Source organism: Cannabis sativa, chromosome 9 (genome assembly GCF_029168945.1).
Source record: "Cannabis sativa cultivar Pink pepper isolate KNU-18-1 chromosome 9, ASM2916894v1, whole genome shotgun sequence".
Lineage (NCBI taxonomy): Eukaryota > Viridiplantae > Streptophyta > Magnoliopsida > Rosales > Cannabaceae > Cannabis > Cannabis sativa.
The window spans coordinates 19,809,359-19,830,786 of record NC_083609.1 but is presented as its reverse complement, the minus strand read 5'-3'; the positions used below and the strand labels follow the sequence as shown (position 1 = coordinate 19,830,786).

The window sequence follows — 21,428 nt, the reverse complement described above, 5'->3', positions numbered from 1 at the left end:
TATATATGAGACTTTAGCATTTCCAAATAACCGACGCCATAAGTGGCGTCAAAATCCCTTCCAAAACTTCCCAATCCTATGTCGTCGGTTATATAATATTATGCAGAAAAAAAGGCCTCTAAAGGCTTGGTTTGTAGTAGTGCCACCTCCTTTAGTATTTTTCTTATCATCTCTAATGGATAATGTATAATTTGAGCTAAAAAAATTGAACCAATATTATATTTAACCCAAATTTTATAATAGTGCTCTAATGCATTAGAGTAAAATTATTCATTTTTCAATAGAAATGTATAAAAAAAAAATATCAACAGAAAAATTACATTTTTATTAAAAGTATAGAAAAATTCTATCAAATATATAAATAAAAATGTAAAAAATGATTAATTACATTAATAAGTGGCAAAAGAGTAAATAAAAATAAAACATTTATTGTGTCTAAAATTTAGTTCATGCTATATTTTGTTCCAAATTTGACATAATTTCTAGCATGTGCTAAATTTCGACTACATTATATACCACCATTATAGTTTATTTTTATAACGATGGACTAAAATATGTATATACACAACAATTTTAGCTCTCCATTGGAGATGTATATGTATGCATCCTTATTCATTTTGACGTAGTGATTAGAATCACTCATGAATTTACAATGCAGATATCTTCAAATCGCGCAAGAACCTCTTCTAACAAAGATAGCTTATCGTCTAACCGGTTTTGGAAGATTCCTCGAACAATTCATTTCCTCAATTCGTGTCCATTTCAATGCCTTGGTTGGGTGATTCTCTATTTCCTAAGGTATTATAGTTCCAATTAGTAATAGCAGAACCTTAAGTTGGAGGTTCAGATTTCGCGAATTAGGGTTTTGACGTGTGATTTACCCAGTTATGTTATGTGATTAGGGCATCCATCTAGCACGAGACTTTGACGTGTGATTTACCCAGTTAGGGTTTTGACGTGTGATTTTCCAACTTACTTGAATTAAGAAACGAGGTAAGAATAGTGTATAACATGTGATATATATGCGAATGTATGTATGTGTGAAATATATGTGCATGCTTGTTGTGATTTGTACACTACCAACACTTGTACAATAGTGGTACAGAGTACATTGGTAAAGTGTACAATGTTTGAAGAGTATATTACAGTGCTACAAGCACTAGTACGAGTAGGTACGTGGTGTACGCGGTACAACACTTAGCAGTACTCGGGGTATGGTTCATACCCTACCTACACTGGTATGATGGTGGTACTTAGTGCTGTGGTACAATGGTACATGGTCGTATCTTAGTTAAGAGCGTTCTTACTCATTTGTTTAGCCTTGTAAATAGGTGTATGAGTGCCTAGATACAAGTTGATAATATGTGATATGTTATAAGCTTTTCTTACTGAGTGTCAACTCACAGTTCTACTTTCATGTGTAGATAAAGGAAAGCCGAAGGCTGAACAGAAGTGAGCTTGAGCTAGGATGAGGTTATCCATGTCATGGCAGCGCGACCTGGAGTGTTCGGTCTCGGGACATCTGGGGTTTTCATTTTGTAGTCATTGTACGACCTGACTTTTGTATTTGGACTATTTTGTAAAAAGTTTAACAACGGAATCCCGACACTTGTAAATGTTTGTATAAAGTTTATAAAGTTTCATAGTTAATTCTAAATGTTTTAATTTGACACGATTTTCAAGAAAATACTTTGATTAGCAAAGATAGCACTTCGGTTGAAAAATTACGGTAGCGTCCCTTAGTACGTATTAGGGCGTTACATATGAATATATATTCATCTGTTTTATTATATTTCAGTTAATTATATGATGAATATTATGTTTGCGTAATCTTTTAGATATATGTAAAATTTTATCGAGGATGCATAATCTTTAAGATATATGTATAATTTATATATATTCTCTATCGTATAATAATTTATTTAATTTTCTGATTTTTGTTATTTATTTTTCTATTATTCTTTTTTTTTGGTAAATCAGTGTAATGCATTACTCTAAATATCTCTTTTACATCGTAATACCATCTCCAATTTGAAGACCTATATATATTTTTTCTAGCTATACAATATTTCTCTATAAGCCTTTCTATTATATTTTGTGCTCCTATAACTTTACAATATTTGAAAACCATTCTTTATCACCTGTAGAGACATTTTTAGGCCAAACATGGATGATTCTTCTCTTAACTTCTTCTTTAGTCAGGTAGGTCACTTGTGTCTCTTTCGGCACCTTTGAATTCCACAGCAGGCCGTTCCTCGATCTCCATACCTGGTATACAAGCGCAACCATAACAACATACAATACTTCTTTCCTGAATTGACTTAGTTTTGAGCGCTCTATCCATCTTAGTATCCCATTCACTTCTGTTGACTCCATCATCCAATCCAACCACTCTTTAATCTGCATTAAACATTGTAGAGAAAAGGGGCAGGAGAAAAAGGGTCTTAGTTTCTGGTTGTTGCTAGCATAACAAGCAGTGATCTTCAACAATGATATTAAATTGTTTCAGTCTTTCCCTTGTTCTGAGTCTGTCCTGGATTGCAGTCCACAAAACAAAGTATGGATCCATACTTTATGGCTCCAATTTACTTTCCTTTGAGGAGGACAGACTTGTATTGTGTGTTTATGAACTGTTGTACATTCATTAGAGTATTTTTTTTATTATTTAAATATATAAAGATATAATATATTTAAATGATGTAGAGAGAAATAGAAAAAAAAATTAATGTATGTAAAAGTATGAATTAAAATATATAGAAAAAATAGGGCTTTGGTGATGTATTATTTGTGAAGGATATAGAATTAAAATAGAATCTATTGTGTATAAGATATCAAATATTTAATAGCTAAAAAGACAAAAATATAAAGGTTAAAAAATCCATCCAATGAATGATGTACAGAAGGATTTATAAACTTAACATCTTTTATATATATGCACAACGTTAATTCTTAGGTTAATTGTTTATTACTTTTATAGTGTCTTTTGTTGATTTTTGTGTAAAATTATATACATATAGAATATAATACTAGATGAGAGTTACGTGGCGAGCCACGTAAATATTAGTTTTATATAAGTTCTAGTGGTTTTTGTTATTAAATTCAGTAACTAAGCAACGACAATAACAATGGTAGATAGATCTATTTAAGTTTTTCAAATTTGTAAAGATTATAAATCTAAACTTTTAATTTTCTTGATTTGAGATTTTGAATTGTTCTGATTCATTTGTTTATGAATTTATTGAAATACTTGAATATTTATTTGTTCTGATTTTGAATTGTTCTTATTTATTCATACTTGAATATTTATATTGATGATTGTTAATGAAATTAGTCTGTTGCTTTATGTTTCTAGAAAAAAAAAGTATTTTTTAATTTAGAGTTTAAATTTTATATTGATGATTGTTAATGAAATTAGTCTGTAGCTTTATGTTTCTAGAAGAAAAAAAATGTATTATTTTATATAGAGTTTAAATTTAAATTTATATAAACATATTTATTTTTAAAAAGAGTAATTCATCAAAAAAAAAATCGCATAAATACACAAATAAACTAAAAAAATTATCAAGTCTATGGTGGCTCAAATTTTCGTAGAAACTATATATTTGTCGACCTAATTCATCTTATATGCTAATGTGGAACTCCATAGGATCGTTACAAAGCCACTTGAAAACCCAAACTACAAAATCGAAATTAGTCAAATCCACCCAACAATAAGAAGAAAGTAGATTAACAAACACGTAAGCTTCAATAATTTTGCAACATACGAAGCTTAATTTGAAATTAAGAATAATAACAAGAAAATTAAAAGAGTACCTAAAGCTCTCCGAGCAAGTCCGATAATTTATGGTTATTGAACAAAATAGTGGCAGTGTACCCTAGAGGGAAGAAATTAGCTTAACTTAGACCATATTAGAATCCTGATGAAATCATCATCAATACAGGCCTTATTCGTGACCTTTTCACAAAGAATCTTAGCCTCTGCCTTCGGTATTATTGTGTTCACCTCATTTTTCTCATATCTTAATGAACTCACGAGAGAGAAGAAGAAGTTGTACAACCAAAATATAATATATCAAATACAAGTATTTAATGAAAATAAACATTTTTAAATATCACTTTGTCAAAGTGGCAAAAACATTCCTGGCAAAAGTTATAGCCAATGTGTTTAATTGAATTGGCAAAGTCTACAAATAAGGATATGAAAATAAACCCACTTGGGTATCTTCACATACCTCTGTATGTATGCTTATTTTGATTTCATCATCTCTTAATACACATGGATATTTTGTTGTTACCGAAATATAAATATATATTTCAAAATTACTGAGACATAAGCAATAAGGGGTACTTTGAAAGTGTCTCCACGTGTATTGTTACAAGGACATCCTCTTCAATAGATCCCCTGTAACAATTATAATATGCATTGCCTTGTATCTGAATCCTGATCCAAATACGATAAAACCCTTTTATGAAGAAATAAAAGATAATAATCAAAATACCATTTCAGTTAAAGAATACTCACTCTTAACTTAATCTATTATTGTGTATATGAGGTATCTATATACTTACTGCTTGGCAAAGCAAGCGAAAGAGAGAGCACGGCAGGTGTTAGCGACGATGTTGAGGACTTGATACTCGAAGTCGCAGACATCATCGAAGGCCAATTTGATGGAGTTAGAATCATCGAAGCTCGATCGGGTAACGATAATAGTGATGACCGAAAATGACTTAATTCCCTGATCTCATTCGAATGTCGATATACTTACGGCTGAAATCTGACTGTTTGTACTGAAAGATTGCAGAATGGAATCAATGAACCTTAACAAAGTACATGAGGGACTAAAGGAGTTTTATCTGAATCGTTGCAACGAGAATTGGATTCGCTGCCACTTTTGGTCGATTATCTTTTTCGGCGACAACGATTTGAATTCTGGGAGATCAATGTCGATATGGGCTACTTCGATTTCTTCTTTCCCTTGAGTTTCAAGATTGTTGTTTCAAGGAAAGAGACATTGTTCTTCGACCATTTTTGGTTTCGAATTATTGTTTTTGTTTGGAATATCAGAATTGAATTTCTTGATTTCCACACAAAACATTCTTTTGTTATTGGATTTGATAATTTGGGGATATACAATTTGGTAGAGAGATATGTGGCTAAGATGATTTTTTTTTTTTTTAATTTAAAAAAATTGTTTAATTTTTTGGGTTTAATTATTGGGTTTATTTGTTAATGGGAGATCAAACCTATTAACGTTAAATTTAACAGAATATTCTTTTATTTTTAAAGTATATTCTGTTAAACCAAGAAATGCCGTTAGATAGACACTTTTAATATATAAAGATATATAATATTTGATTATTTTTTATTATTAATCTATTATTAAAATGATGTTGAGAGAAATTTAAAAGTGGGGTTTATGGTATATAATGTAAGAGTGTGAGGTACAATTTAATAAAAAGAAAAAGTTTCAATAAGGTAATATTTTAAAGAAGAAGGTAGAAGAGTACAAACTAATATGATATATCAAATGTTTAAAAGGACGTAACAAATTGATATAATGATGTATTTTTTATTTTTTATTTTAAAAAAGATATCAATATAAATCTCAGTTAACATTTTTCATTATTCATGACTCAACCTTTTATATAACCTTTTATATGTAGTTGTTATAATATTACGGGGAATTACTTTATATACTGTTTTATTATTAGTTTTTTTTTTTTTTTTCAAATTTACGGTTTGAATTTTTAAACTGGTTGCAGCACTTGCAATAAGAGTTTATATACAATTTTTTGTTGCAATTTAAATTACAGCGCTAGTTGCAATATGGATTTCTATATAAAATTCCATACAATACAAAAAAAAAAAAAAAAAAAAAAACTGTTTTGAAGTGTAAAAAAAAAAAAAAAAATCTTAATATTGTTATACGTATATTACCTATAAATAATTATTATTAAAAAAATTTAGATTTATGCTTAATTTTGTTATCTCAAATTTATATACTAAAGTTGTTCTACCGATTGAGAAAAAAATGATAAAAAAAAAGTTACATTTGATTTAAATATTTTTATACAGTATAAAAAGTAATATTTTTTATATTTTGTTAATTAACTAACTAAATTCAAACATCTTTTTTTATTATTAGTTATTGAATCAAAATTTACTGATTTAATATTTTTAAAATTGATTTTATAATTAATTTTTTTAGTAATAATCGATCATGGCCGGTATTACCATTTTATATATTTATATATATTTGTACTCATATATATCACTATTATAAAATATAATAATACAAAAACTATCATCTTGTGCCAATATTAATAATTATATAAGTTTCTCAGTCATGACAACAAATGTGATTTTGTTTTTACTAGTAAACTACTTTTAGTTGTTGATACTCTTTTAGTTATAATTTAGTTGTTTCTTTGTGGTGATCGTTAATACCAGAGAGAGCAGCCACTATCAAATGATTATAGATTATTACACGATGCCAGTTTGCAATTTTGACTACATTATTAATTTTCAATATCGTCAAGAATAAATTAAGTTTCTCATTAGTTTGTTTTGCAGAGTAGCTAGAGTTTGACTTCATATTGGTTCTAAACTATTCATTGAAATGATAATATATACTTAGACAACAACTCAAAAAATTGGAATATGTTATAAAATAATATAAAATAATATAAAGTAGATGAGAAGAAAGAAGAAGATGAAGAGAGAAAGAGAAAGTGAATGAGAATTTCTGAGTTGTTTATTCCAATGGGGTGAACCCCTATTTATACAAATACAAGAGTGAAATATTAAGAAACTAAGAAAAAGGGAAACTAAGAAAAAGAGGAATTTTGATTACAATTAATGGTAATAAATAAAAGATTTGGACATCCATATAATTATTAATATTTATAACACTCCCCCTTGGATGTCCATAATAACTGCCTTATTAAAAATCTTGCTGAAAATTTGATCAAAGGAAGAAGAGTATAGTGTAAACTAACTCCCCCTCATTTAAGCATTTGTGGAGATCTTCTAATCGACGAATTTCGATCTTATCTGCCGTCTTCTCAAATGTTGATGTTGGTAATAACTTTGTGAATAAGTTTGTAAGATTGACACTCGATTGAATATGTTGAACACCAATATGCATTTTCTTGAAGCGTATAAAGAAGAATTTGGTGAAATGTGTTCTAACTCTATCTCCTTCAATGTACCCTCCTTTTAGTTGAGCGATGCAAGCAGTATTATCTTCATAGAGAACTGTTTGTGTTGATACTTCTTTATAGAGTGCAATCCATATGTTTCCCGAATATGCTATGTCAATGATCTCACTCACACACATTCTCTACTTGCTTCATAAAATGCAAGTATGTTAACATGATTTAAAGTTGTCTCTTTAAAAATCTTGTCAGAAAAACCCAGTGGGACAAAATCTGAGCTAAGGAAAAAGAGTACAATATATATTTTATATTCATAACTATTTGCAATTTGCCTCGTTAAAAACCTTGCCAGGAAAACCCAGTGGGACAAAACCTGAGCTAAGGGAAAAAGAGTGCAACATGAATATGTCTCCCCCTCATGCACATATGATCCATAATTCTTTTGGTGATAATATATCTCATAAGATTATTGTTATCACTTTTAAAATATCACCATATATAATCTTTGATCATATATTTTCTATAACTCTTCCAGAGTATGTATGGACTTTTAAATTATAGATGAGGGGTTCGTGAAACATTAGTCTTTATCCAACTAATTGTATCATTCATGTGTATATACAATCTTGTTCATACTAAAATTTAATATTTCAAGTAGATATGAACATAACACATTAATGATAATATAAATTTTTGTTTGTAACAATGATGGTACTCCAAGACCATATATTTGTTCCATCTTGTTGTATGATCTTAATTTCCATATCAAATGATCATATATCTATAATTCTTAATACATATGAAGTACTTCAGGACTTCAATACTAATGAACAAACTTTATACATTTAATATTTCTCGATATTCAAAAGAAATAAAAGTTTGTTTTGCAATTAATCAAAAACTCTTCAAGAGTCTATCACAACGTATAATTTACGTATTTATACTGCATAGACAACCATACGTATTTTTCAAACAATAATTTACTTACATGTCTTTATTTCATACAAAGATCTTTGTCATATAGTGCGCGCGACTTAGAATTTATATCACTTAAGACATGTATTAAATTCTTCTAGAATTTTTAGATAAGGCTTATTTCAAATTCTCACTATATTAGGAGCTCCAAATAAATAATCTTTTGTTGCAACATTTATGTGACGCTTATAAATCCTCATAAAATATATTCCAGGCTATAATCAAATCATGATTATATTTTCTCAATATTTAAGCCTTACTTCAATCAATCTCATGTCTATGCAAACTTTGTACAACAATTCATTATGTACAAATACATATATGCAAATTTCTCATTAGAAATATTTATTTGCACACCCTACAGGTCTTACTTCACTTTATGTGAGTAAATTTGTCTGGATTGCGTCATAATATTTTGGCCAAAAATCAAAATGTATGTCGATGATTCTCGACAAATCTAATACATGATCCTTGCTATCTCATGTTAGTTTATTGCATATGCACACATTCAATATTTATTGTCGACAAAAATTTCAATAAATGATAATTTCCTCCCATATTGACATAACTTATAGAGATCTCTTTAAATTACATATTTTTCAAATATGTTTATCATTTATAGGTACCTATATAGAATCACTTCAGGGATTCAATTATGATCAAATGTGTTATGTCTAACTTCTCTTGGGAGTCTTTTTGAGTACCGTTTTCATCACGGTTATCATTTTAATATTTTATAACAATAAGGTATCTCCATGAGTACCTCTAGATTTAACAACTTCAGGGCAAATCAAATGAACATTTATTAATAATTTCTACATTGTTCATTTACGCTTCAGGCGTTTTCAACTCATTCTATCTCAACTTTGAATAATATTGATTTGCAGTTGGTATTAATTATTTTGAACTATATTGTTCTTATATACTTTGTGCAAGGATCATTTTTCAAAAATTATCATCGATCCCAACTGCTTCTCTCCCCCTGATCGAGAGAATTTTTAAAAATTGTGATATCTAATAATATTAATATACCTGTAGGGATTTCAGTATATCACAATGAATCAATATTTGTTTAAACTCATATATACTATATGACATTGAACTTCGTGTTCAATAAACTTCGATTTCAAGTTCAATCCTTATGAACTTAATTCATTTCTAAGAATGAGTCATACGTGTATAATTAGAAATACATAAATTTACACATTTTGTAAATGCATGATTATATAATCTTATCACATCGATAAGAAACTATGCAATAAAAATCTAACAATAGCTCAAGATTGTTAAGGAAATATAATTTAAATATTTTCTATGTGCAAATGTATGCACATTCTTCTTTTGAGCCTTATAAATTAACAATGAGAAGAATCTTCTAGTTCTTCAACAAAATTTAGTCAAATTCTTTGACAATTTATTGCATATGATTGATCATGTCAAAATAATTCAATTCATGAACTTCAGGTTCACTATAATTTGTATTTCAATGAAACTTTCACAAGGTAATGTAAAATCACTACAGCATATAAGTAATCATAAACAGTTTCATTTTTATCTACACGAATAATATAATTATATTATTCTCCAAAACATATACACTCTTCAGGAGTCACTATTATGTTTATCAAACTTTATATTTCTTCAGGAATCACTATCATCAATTCAATGATGTGTATAATTTAAAAGATACATGACAACTTCATCATGTTATTGTAATGGTCAAATAGATATAACCATAATATATCATTCATGTTTCCTGGTATCTTTTTAACAAGTCGTCTAATTTATTAATAGACTATCACTACAGCAATTATATGTATTAGGGGCGACAAAAGTCGCCTCTAAAACTATAGAAAATCGCTCCTAATGACTATTAGAGGCGACAAGTCGCCCCTAAAAGGTCGCCTCTAATAATTCGCGCCTAAAAGTATTATTAGGGGCGACAAAAATGTCGCCTGTAATTAGGGGCGACATTGTCGCCCCTAAAAGTAATCAACAAATTTTTGAACTTTACTTTTAGGGGCGACAATGTCGCCCCTAATACTCCTAAAGTCGCCTCTAAAAAGGTGTGTCAGAAATCATTGTTTGACTTTTAGGGGCAACTATGTCGCCCCTAAAGGTTTTTACATTAAAAAAAATAAATTTTTGATAATATTAGAAATATTAATATTTAATTTATGAAAAATAACTATTATAATAAATAAAATAAAATATTAAATATATTTAATAAAGAACAATTAGAATAATATAATAGCATAAATTTTTATACGTAACATAATATAAATTTGATAATGGTGATACAATAACATAAATGTTCAAATGTAACATAATATAAATTTGATAATCTAATACTATAGCATAAATACTAAAATAAAAAGGCATTAACTAGTACAAAAATACAAACAACATTACTAAAATAGTTTAAATACAAAAGAAAAAAAAACAATAAAGTAGTTGTTGATAATGTTGTTGTAACGTAGATATAAATCTTTGGATCTGACGTTCGGTGATTGAGCTTTCATAGACAATTCTGAACTTGGAGTCACACTGCTACACAAATCAGCAAATTTTACTAATTTGGTAACTGAAAAAATGAGTAAACATATAATCTTTATCGTTTATTATAATTATATTTGGTGATAATACACTGAATCAAAGCACACCACATTAAATACCAAGCAAAATCAAACAATATTCATTACTAATTCATGTAAATTGGATTGAGAATAAAAGAAGCAAATTTGATACTGTAAGAATAATAAATATAATTTCAAAAAATAATTTGACTTACATAAAAAAAAAAATATTCTTCCCAATTCACTTTAATTCAAACTCCTAATTGCAGCTACTAAATCCATAGAGCATCTTATAGAAACAAAAAAATCAAATGACAAAGCTACACTATGGAATGAAAACAAGGGTCTGGATCTAATGTTTAACCTAAAAGGATTATAATAAAATTTAGAAAGGAAAAACAAATACAAATACAACCAATTACCAAAACCACAAAATTTCTATATAATGCAAAACACTAAAGTTAAAATTACCTCATAAGCATATATCCTTTTTATTTTATTTTATTTTTTTAAAAAAAAAGCTTATTATATTAGGCAAAAAAAAAAAGAAACAAAAAAGCAGAATCTCAAAAAAGAATCAAAGTCAAAATAAAAGATTAATGACCTTGGTTGCACCAGCTTTAGGACGCCGCCTGAGACGGAGACTTGGCTGCAATGGGTGCATTCCTTCCTAATGAAATTAAAAAAAAAAACAAATCAATCTTAACATATATATATATAAATGACAGAAATTTTTATACCAAAAAATTTATGGATGATAAAGTTTCCTTGACAAAATTCATATATACAGAGTCCCCTAACCCAAAAAGAAGAAGAAAAAAAAAATTCCTATCGAGCCCCAAATCAGAAGAGTAAGAAAAAAAAAAGAAGAAAAATAACAATCTTACCTGATCCATCGAAGCCCTGACATTCGTGATCCCCAGCTCGATGTTCGTCCATCATCGTACTCCGTTGTGGGCTTGTTTGGGCGGCAGAGCAAAAGGAAACGAGAGAGAACGAAGTAAGGGAGGGAAGACTTGAAGTTTGGGCGGCGTTTCGAGGGGTTTTAGATTTGGTGGAGGACTTCGTTCAGGCCTTGGGAGGGGACGACGACCGGTGGTAAGAGACCACCATTGGTGGTAATAAAGAAATTTGAGAGAGAGAGAGATTTTTAGATTTTTTTAGGGTAACAAAGAATGGGGCTCGGGGAAGACGAAATGATTTTTAATGAAACAACTTTTTGGGGCGACAATTGTCGCCTCTAAAAGTCACCCTTAATAAGTAGAGTGTCAGAAGTCAAATTTTTAGGGGCGATTTTTGTCGCCCCTAATACTATAAGCGGGAAAAATCCCGCCCAAATCCACCAAACACATTTTAAAATTTTTAGGGGCGACTATTGTCGCCCCTAATAATTAAAAATCGTCTCTAAAATTATTAGGGGCGACTTTTGTCGCCCCTAATTATATACAAAGTCAAAAAAATAAAAAAAATATTTTCTTTAGGGGCGACAGCCTTTTATCGCCCCTAATACCCATATTATTAGAGGCGACTTTTTGTCGCCCCTAATATAGTCGCTGCTAATACTTAAGTTTCTTGTAGTGTATTCATCAGTCTAATTATCACGACTTGATATATTATATATTTAAATGTACAACCAGTACATATAATAAGTTATTTCTTATCACTTTCATAACTAGATAAAAGTTATACATCTAGGTACATACAAAAATATTTTACTACTCCAAGTAGCAATTGTATGTAAGACTTCTTCAGGAAGCTTTTCAAATAATCATTTTGTGATTCTTTATCACTTTGATTATATTGGATCACTAACAAATGTTAGTAAGTTATATATTCACTTCTGGGAATATGCAAACTGAATTATATAGTAACTATATATATACATATCCTGTACTAACAATAGTTTGAAACTATTGATTTCAAGAAATAATAAAATATGTATATATTAATTTGCTTCTGGCATTACCAATATATGTGAAATCTATATTCTTTGAAATAGAATTTCATGTCTATTCATTCTCTTTAGGTAATGATATTTAAATATTCTAAATGTACAATAAGTTTGTACAATTCACATTCTATTAAATAATCAAGTATACTTTTATCTTGATTATAAGTATGTCCGTACTACAGGTACGCGACCACTATTATTCAATTCCACACATGATATATAAATTTCATGCACTTTGATTATGTGTGGTATCTCATCTTTTAGTTGTTTCCACTTTTTCTGGAAATATTTGAGTAGTAAATAATGTCATTGATTATTTAAAATCATTACATTCACTTCGGGGAATGACGTTGAACAAGTAGAACATTATTATAAATTTCTTAAAAATTTATTACTTGTTCATCCATAAAAAGTATAAGAAATTATTCAACAATTTCTTTTACGATATTTCAAAGAATATATGAATGCAATTTTTGCATAGTCTCCAAGATGTATGCAAAATTTAATCTTTAACATATGTCAGATTCAATAATTTCTAACATTGCAAGTAATAACAATGTATAATAACATGACTAATACGAGGAATCTTTAAAAGTGATTGACTTCAATTCGTATCATTCTCTGTAGAGAATGATGAACAATAAATACTGCCTCATGCATTTAAATAACATTAGTCATGCTCATTGTTATTCTTATACTTTATTGTTTCAATGCAATTTTCTTAACATTCTTTTTGGGTATTCAAAACCCACTATAAAATTGCATCAATAATAATCATTTTTAATGATTCTTTGATAAATATAAAACATTTACTTTAGGAAATGTTTGTCAAAATCTATATCGATATTAGATTACTTTTCATTGTCCTCAAAGAATACAAGAACATATATATAAATATGTATTCATCTCTTTCATTATATATCCATCAACTATATAATGAATATTACATTTGCATAATCTTCAGGATATATGCAAGATTTTATTGAGGACGCATAATCATCAGGATATATGCGATATTTTATCGAGGATGCATAATCTTCAGGATATATGCAATATTTTATCGATGATGCATAATCTTCAGGATATATGCAATATTTTATCGATGATGCATAATCTTTAGGATATATGCAATATTTTATCGATGATACATAATCTTCTAGATATATGTATAATTTATATAGATTTTCTCTATCATATCATAGGCACACATATATTGTAAATATTATGAATGATAAGAACATTATATATATATGAAATCAATAATAAATATATAAAAATATATATACATATATAATATATAGATATATAGATAAAAAGAAAAAAGAAACCAAATGATTATTGAAATTGTTTCAGTCAGAGGAGTATATATATAAATATATATTTAGTGTATTTTGACTTTGAAACAATTCAAGAACTTTAACAAGATACTTACATTGGGACTTGGGCAGAGACTCATACTTGAAGCTTGGGCAGAGACTCGTGCTGATAACGTGTTATAAAATAATATAAAATAATATAAAGTAGATGAGAAGAAAGAAGAAGATGAAGAGAGAAAGAGAAAGTGAATGAGAATTTCTGAGTTGTTTATTCAAATGGGGTGAACCCCTATTTATACAAATACAAGAGTGAAATATTAAGAAACTAAGAAAAAGGGAAACTAAGAAAAAGAGGAATTTTGATTACAATTAATGGTAATAAATAAAAGATTTGGACATCCATATAATTATTAATATTTATAACAGAATAAATATTAATTCTCTTTTTTATTTTTCTGTACATATGGCCTACTACTTAAAGAGCAGTTCAACTTATCATTAAGCAACAATGAACTAGTTTATTGAACATAAATTAGAAAAAGATAAAGGTATTTTTTTTTTTTTTGATAAGGGTATAGGTATTTGAATGAAGAAAATTGACCTTTACTGAACTCAGACGGCCGTACATTTAGGATTCGTCCAGTAGAGGAGGGAGGAGATAGTATAAGTGTACTATATAGCTGGACCATCGTCATTTTGCTTTGATCTCTCTTAATTGTCGTCCAAGAAATGGTCTTAACGTGTCCACGATCCATTTATATATATAAATTCAACGCTTTCTATGCTCAATGTACCTAGATCAATTTTCGGCTACCTACGTGATTGCTGTGGATACTACATTTTCATTCAAAACAACATGTATTTTATATGAGAAATATTTAAAAGCACATATCTAATCTAAAGATAACTATTGTAATTATATATCAAATCCTACCTAACTTAATTTAATAATAATTATATTAAATATTAGTAATTATAATATACTTATATTTTAAGCAGTTTAATCGCGTAACATGAATATGAAAACAATTTATAATAAAAGTGACTATTGAACTCTCGCTTAATAAAGGATCCCAAATTAAATACATCACTGAATATATATATTGTCTTGATATATTCATGTCGGTAAAAATGCTTATTAAAAAAATTAATGTATTCGAAATGTCCTCAGATGTCAAGGAGTATCAACTGTCCAATGAGTTAGTTAATTCTGTTAGTGATAATTCAGTTGGTGTTCTGTTAGGATCATAACTGATTCTTGTTGATATTTGAGTTTGTTATGTTTGCTGTATAAAAAGACCTTGTACTGTACTTTTTGATTCAATAAAACAGACTTGATTTTCCATTTCATCTTCTGTTCTCTCTCTTTCTCTCGATTGCCTTTTCTTCTTGACTGAATCTTGACATGGTATCAAAGCTTGTTTTCGTTAATGGAGATCCCTGTTTCATCCAATGGCGCAGCATCAACATTGAATAATGCTCAGCCACAAAATAATCAGCATGTACCTTTACCAAAATCATATCCAGTTTCCTTAACCATTCTCTGTCTATCAAGCTTGACGAACACAATTTTTTACCATGGAAGCACCAGGTTTTAGCATCGATCAAAGGCAACAGACTTCAAAAATTTCTTGATCCTAATCGAGCTCCACCACAGTTTCTAACAGCAACTGATCAAAGAGTCAACAATGTTAATCCGGAGTATGAGGACTGGGAGCAGCAAGACAATCTTCTTGTTTCTTGGCTCCTCTCATCCATGTCTGAGAAAACCACCAATCGAATGATCGAATGCGAAACCACTGCACAGATCTGGGAGCAACTGACAGAGTATTACACAGCTTTGAATGCAACAAATGCAAGTCTTTACAAGACTCAGTTGAGGAACACAAAAATGACAGGGTCACTGTAATGTAAGTCTTTACAAGACTCAGTTGAGGAACACAAACATGACAGGGTCACTGTGTGATTACCTGCTCAAGATCAAAGGATTGGTGGATCGCCTTGCTACGATTCGCCATCGAAAAACTACTCAAGATCACATAGAAGCTATATTCAACGGTTTACCAGCTGAGTATGATGTTTTTGTTACATCTGTTACAACCAGGAAAGATCTTTATAGTGTGGCAGAAATTGAAGCCTTGTTAATGGCTCAATCGGTTTGAATTGAGAAGAATGCCAAAAATCTTGACATTTCTAAACCAGAGGCCAATCTTTCTCAGGCAAGAAACAATGGCTTTGGCACTTATGGGCGTCCAAACTTCCCTGCTCCTACTGTACCACCTGGTTTTAATAGCTACAATTCTGGTTTCAACAAAAGTTTCAATATTTTCAACAATAACAACCATGGTGGTCAGTATCAGTATGCTATGGCACGTTGTCTCCCCTCTAATCGTGGTGGTCCTACACCTAATACCATGCCTAGCCGTGGTCCCCCTATACTTGTGGACAAAGCAACAACAGTGGTCAAAAAGTGAAGTGTCAGCTGTATCACAAATTGGGGCATACTGTAAAATAGTGTTTCTATCGATTTGACAAGTCATTTACTGGTCCTGAATCATTCACCAACTTTCCTCCAGTTGCCAACATTGCTGAAAGGCAAGCCATGCTTGCTGGACTTGAAATTGTCAGCGATGACAATTGGTACCCCGATAGTGGAGCTACACATCATCTAACACCAGAAATAGCCAATCTTAACACCAACTGTCCCTACACTGGAAATGAGCAAGTGTTTGTTTGAAATGGAGCAGGTCTGGGCATTGAGCATATAGGTAAATCCTCCATTTATCTCTGTTTAGACAAGCTCAAAGGAAATCATCATTTCACTTCTATACCCTGATAGAAGCTATAGATTCCATATCTATGTTTAGCGCTCCCACTCAATTGCACTACCATGTTCCCAAAATGTACGTATCACCTTGACCAAAAAGTAGGCTTAACTAACAAATCAAAGAACATGTATAATACTCTTCAGATCGAACCTAACCATGTCAAGATTAAGATCATTTGATCTAGGATCAACTAGGTGATATTGAATTGAATAGATATTACGGTAAGTTTAACATATCTGATTCAAAGTTCAATATCGCTCCCTTCCGATGCATACTCCATGCATCCAACCCAAGCTTTACTTTAACCAATGCCATGGAAAGGACATAGCACTTATCCAAGGTGCAAGTAAACTATGTTGTAGATTATCATATCAGTTAAACCCTGTGTACTGATAAATCTAGGAATATATATTTAATTACACAATCTTGATTACTTTCCACTGTGCTGACGATACAATAAACAAGAATATAAATGTGATAAGGATTTGGATGAATTTATAAATCAAATAAACAAATAAATGATAACATGAACCAAAAGACACACAAACAAGTGATGAAAATACTTCTGTTTCTTTATTGATAGTAAATAATAAAGATTACATTGAAATGAAGTTTTATTTAAGGCATAAAATCCAACATATTCATCATCTTTCAATTTGAGGACATCACTATCTATTTATAGGAATCCAACTAGGTTTAGGTTTGAATTATTTAGCATTAAAAATGATAAAATCAATGGTAAAATAGGGGTTAAGTGGTCGGCCATGGATGTGGGCCCCCACTTTACAATTCTGCCATTTTTTTTAACTAATTATCTTATTCTCTCAAAAATATCATTTTTTTAAATTCAACCACTTAAATGCCAAAACTATTTATTTAATAATTAAAATTAATTATCAAATTACATTTTAATTTAACATATTTATTAATTAGACTTAATAAAGTCTCTTATTTAAAAAATAAATCCTACAATCTCTTTTCTTCACAATTAAGCCCTAGCTTAGTGAAAATTCATAAGCTAGACATGGTCTAATTTTAGAATTATAATTGATTAATTAAAATCAATTAACTGAGTCTTACAAGCAGTATTGTCTCAACTAGTATCGGGACCATGGGCCTATACAAGCAAGCTTCCAATAAGCAGAAGTAGAATTTACCAAGTAAATTTCCTAACTTATTAATTCCTTATTGCATCCACCATAGAACTTGGAATTGCACTCTTAGTTATATAGAACGCTCTATATGTTCCACGATATAGATACACTATAAACATTTAACTATCGTTCTAATCCCAATAATTAAAGATCCTCTATAGATGATTTACATCGAGTAGGGATAAATTTACCGTTTCACCCTTCAATGTATTTTATCCTTAAAACACTTAGCTTCCTATAAATGATATTTCATTAAACTAATATAATCATTCAAATAAGAGCTCTTTCATTTATCTCTATTAACCCAAGCTCGAACGAAATCATCGTTTCACTTCTATGTCCAGATAGAAGCTATAAATTCCATATCTATATTTAGTGCTCCCACTCAATTGTACTATCATGTTCCCAAAATGTACATATCACTCAGACCAAAAGGTAGACCTAACTAACAAATCAAAAAATACAAATAACACTCTTGAGATTGAACCTAAGCATGTCAGGATTAAGATCTTTTAATCTAAGATCAACCAGTGATATTGACTTAGAAAGATACAACAGTAAGATTATACGATCTTTACCAAGATCAATATCGGTCGTAGTCCAATGTATACTCCGTACATCCGAAATTAGCATACTTTGCCAATGTTCTGGAAAGAACATACACTTATCCAAAATGTAAGTATACGGTATCGATGATTATCACATTAGTGTAAATCAAGTGCAATGATGAATCAAGGGACATTATCTTTTGAAGCATATAATCACAACTACATTCCACTCTATTGACATCACTGTAATTGTGAATAACTATATTTTCTGGACTTAACAGATTTTGTACACATTAAACCATAACACATGAAAATTATATGTAAACATAAATGACTTCTAATCTTCTATTGATAACAAATTAGATTGTATTGAAATGGGTTTAAATTAGGACATAAAATCCCAACATCCTACCCCAAGGTTCACTACCTAGAGCATCCTCCTCGACACAAAAGAAAACATCTACAATGCAACTCACTCAGTTGTGCCATATCGTAAGCCTTATCCCATGAGAAAGGATATTAGAAAACAAGACATGAATAAGTTTCGCCAATTCCACAATGATTATGGTCATGACACTGACGAGTGCAAAAATATGAAGGAGAAAATACAGTTCCCCATCCGAAAAAATGAACCTCATTTGAGGAGATATGTATGTCTTGACAATAACAAACCCCCACGGCAACAACAACAGGCGGCTAGGGACGACTAACAACTGTTACCTCCCCCGTCGTGGGTGGCTTAGATGTGAAATCTGGAGGACCTTATTTAGCTGAGAACTCCAAAAAATCTTGAGAAAAATACGCTCAGTCCCATAGGCATGAGCTGAATGACGAAGTGTTGGAAGTCTAGGAGCGAGCTCCCACACAACCTCGGTATGAATCTGAATCAACCACATTCTCTAAGGATGACACCAACCACGTTTGATACCCACACAATGACCCCTTGGTGGTGGAAGTACATATTGCCAATATGATTGTAGCAAGAAAAATGATTGATAATGGGTCGTCAACCAATATCCTCTTCAAGTCCTCATTGGAAAGGATAGGTTTGGGAGCAAAGGATTTGGAACCATGTGAACATCTCATATACAGATTCACAGAAAATGGTATGGCACCGAGTGGGCTCATTAGGCTACCATTGATTGTGGGAACAACCCCCAAGAAACTAATATCTAACTGTAGGGCTGAATTCTTCATGGGCTTTGGACTTAGATTTTTGCCGCTTTATTTCAACTAATGAAACTAAAATATATTTTTGAATTTCAGCACTTATCTTATCTAATTATTCAATTACCAAATTTATTTTAATAATTAAAAGTGATTATCAAATAAAATACAAAATATATTTATTAATTAGACACACAAAGTGTACTAATTAACAAAAAAACCCTTAAAATCTTGTTTCTTCTCAAAATTGTCCAAACTGGGTGAAAATTGTCAAATAAGGCATAGTCTATTTTGAATTCTAATTGATTATTAAATTAATTAATTGAGTCTACAAGATGATATTACTCCAAATAATGTGGGGACCATGAACCTATGTAACCAATCTCCAAATAAGAAGATCTTGAAATTTACTAAAAAAAATTCCTAACTTATTAATTCCACCTAACTCCACTATAGATTCATAATTCCACTTCTGATTACATAGAATTCTCTATACACCAAGTATAGATACACTATAATTTATCTATTATTTTAGTCACAACATTCATTGATCCTCTATAGACCGTTTACATTGAGTAGGGATAAAATTACAGTTTTATCCTTCAATGTAGTTATCCTTAAAATAATTAGATACTTGTAAATGATATTTCAGAAAACTTATATAGTTACCAACATGAACGTTCTACCATTTATCGCCTTTAGCTAAGCTTCAAGGAAGCCATCGTTTCACTTCTAATAAACATAGAAGCTATAGATATCCATATATTTGATTAACACTCCCACTTAATTACACTACCGATTCTTCAAGATGTAAGTATGGGCTAGTCCTACAAGTAAGCTAGTGATAAACAAGTCAAAGAACCTGTGCAATCCAATTAAGCTAGAGCTCAACCATCTTAGGACTGAGATCAAATAATTTGTGATCAACTAAGTGACATTGACTTAGATAAGATATAACGATATGATATATTTTCCACTGTCAATATCGTTCTAGTAGATGTATAGCCAATACATCCGATCCTAGTTTACTTTACTAATGCCCAAGAAAATACATTCCACTTAAGCAAACCTTATTTACGATTATCACGTTAGTGTTAATACAGTGTACTAATAAATCGTGGGACTAAATAATTAAAGCATATAATCATAATTACTTTTCACTGTGATGACATCACTATATTTATGAATCACTATATGTTAAAGATTTAATAGAAATTATATATTAAACTTATAATCATGTAATAAACATGTGCATAAAGTATATGGCAAGGTCAATGTAACACCCTAACTAACATAGGCTTGTTAGCGTGATTTTAAACTTGCTGTGCAGCTCGTTGCTAATCAACGAGGTTAATGAAAAACGTGATAATTAAAATTTTCTTATTTAATTAAAACTTATAATATCACATACAAAATATTTCGGGATCCCTTTCACAAAATACTTTACAAAAGTTTGCTAGTTATTTACAAAATATTTGTCACGCAGCGACTAACAACAAAAGCCCTCATGTCCTGAGGATCGTACGCTCCAGGCCTAACCGCCCCGACATGTACAATCTTCATTTGCTCGTTCTCACGGTTCCTCGGCCTTAGCCTTGCCCTTACCTACACATAAACATAACAATGTGAGTCGACAGACTCAGTAAGAAAAGCATAAATCATATAACATACATATATCTCGGATTATGATCAGACGCCCATACCCCTGACCATAACCCTAATCCCCATCTCCCACACGGTACTGAGTCTCGAACG

General features: G+C 30.3%; 1 protein-coding gene and 1 long non-coding RNA gene across 3 annotated transcripts; both read right to left on the bottom strand.

The window, feature by feature from the left end:
• Positions 1 to 1,461: 1,461 nt before the first annotated feature.
• On the bottom strand, positions 1,462 to 14,713 carry LOC133031122 (uncharacterized). Its single transcript, XM_061104488.1, has 2 exons — positions 14,578 to 14,713; positions 1,462 to 2,400 (listed from the first exon to the last, which is right to left on the bottom strand). Exons 1-2 carry the CDS (start codon positions 14,602 to 14,604, stop codon positions 2,104 to 2,106), a joined length of 324 nt encoding a protein of 107 aa, XP_060960471.1. The 5' UTR covers positions 14,605 to 14,713; the 3' UTR covers positions 1,462 to 2,103.
• Positions 10,371 to 12,070, bottom strand: LOC133030819 (uncharacterized). Of its 2 annotated transcripts, none has more exons than XR_009684358.1 (3): positions 11,597 to 12,070; positions 11,314 to 11,379; positions 10,371 to 10,717 (listed from the first exon to the last, which is right to left on the bottom strand). It is a non-coding gene; the product is annotated as an uncharacterized LOC133030819 (long non-coding RNA). The 2 variants fall into 2 exon arrangements; XR_009684357.1 differs by having other exon boundaries at positions 10,371 to 10,680.
• Positions 14,714 to 21,428: the final 6,715 nt, after the last annotated feature.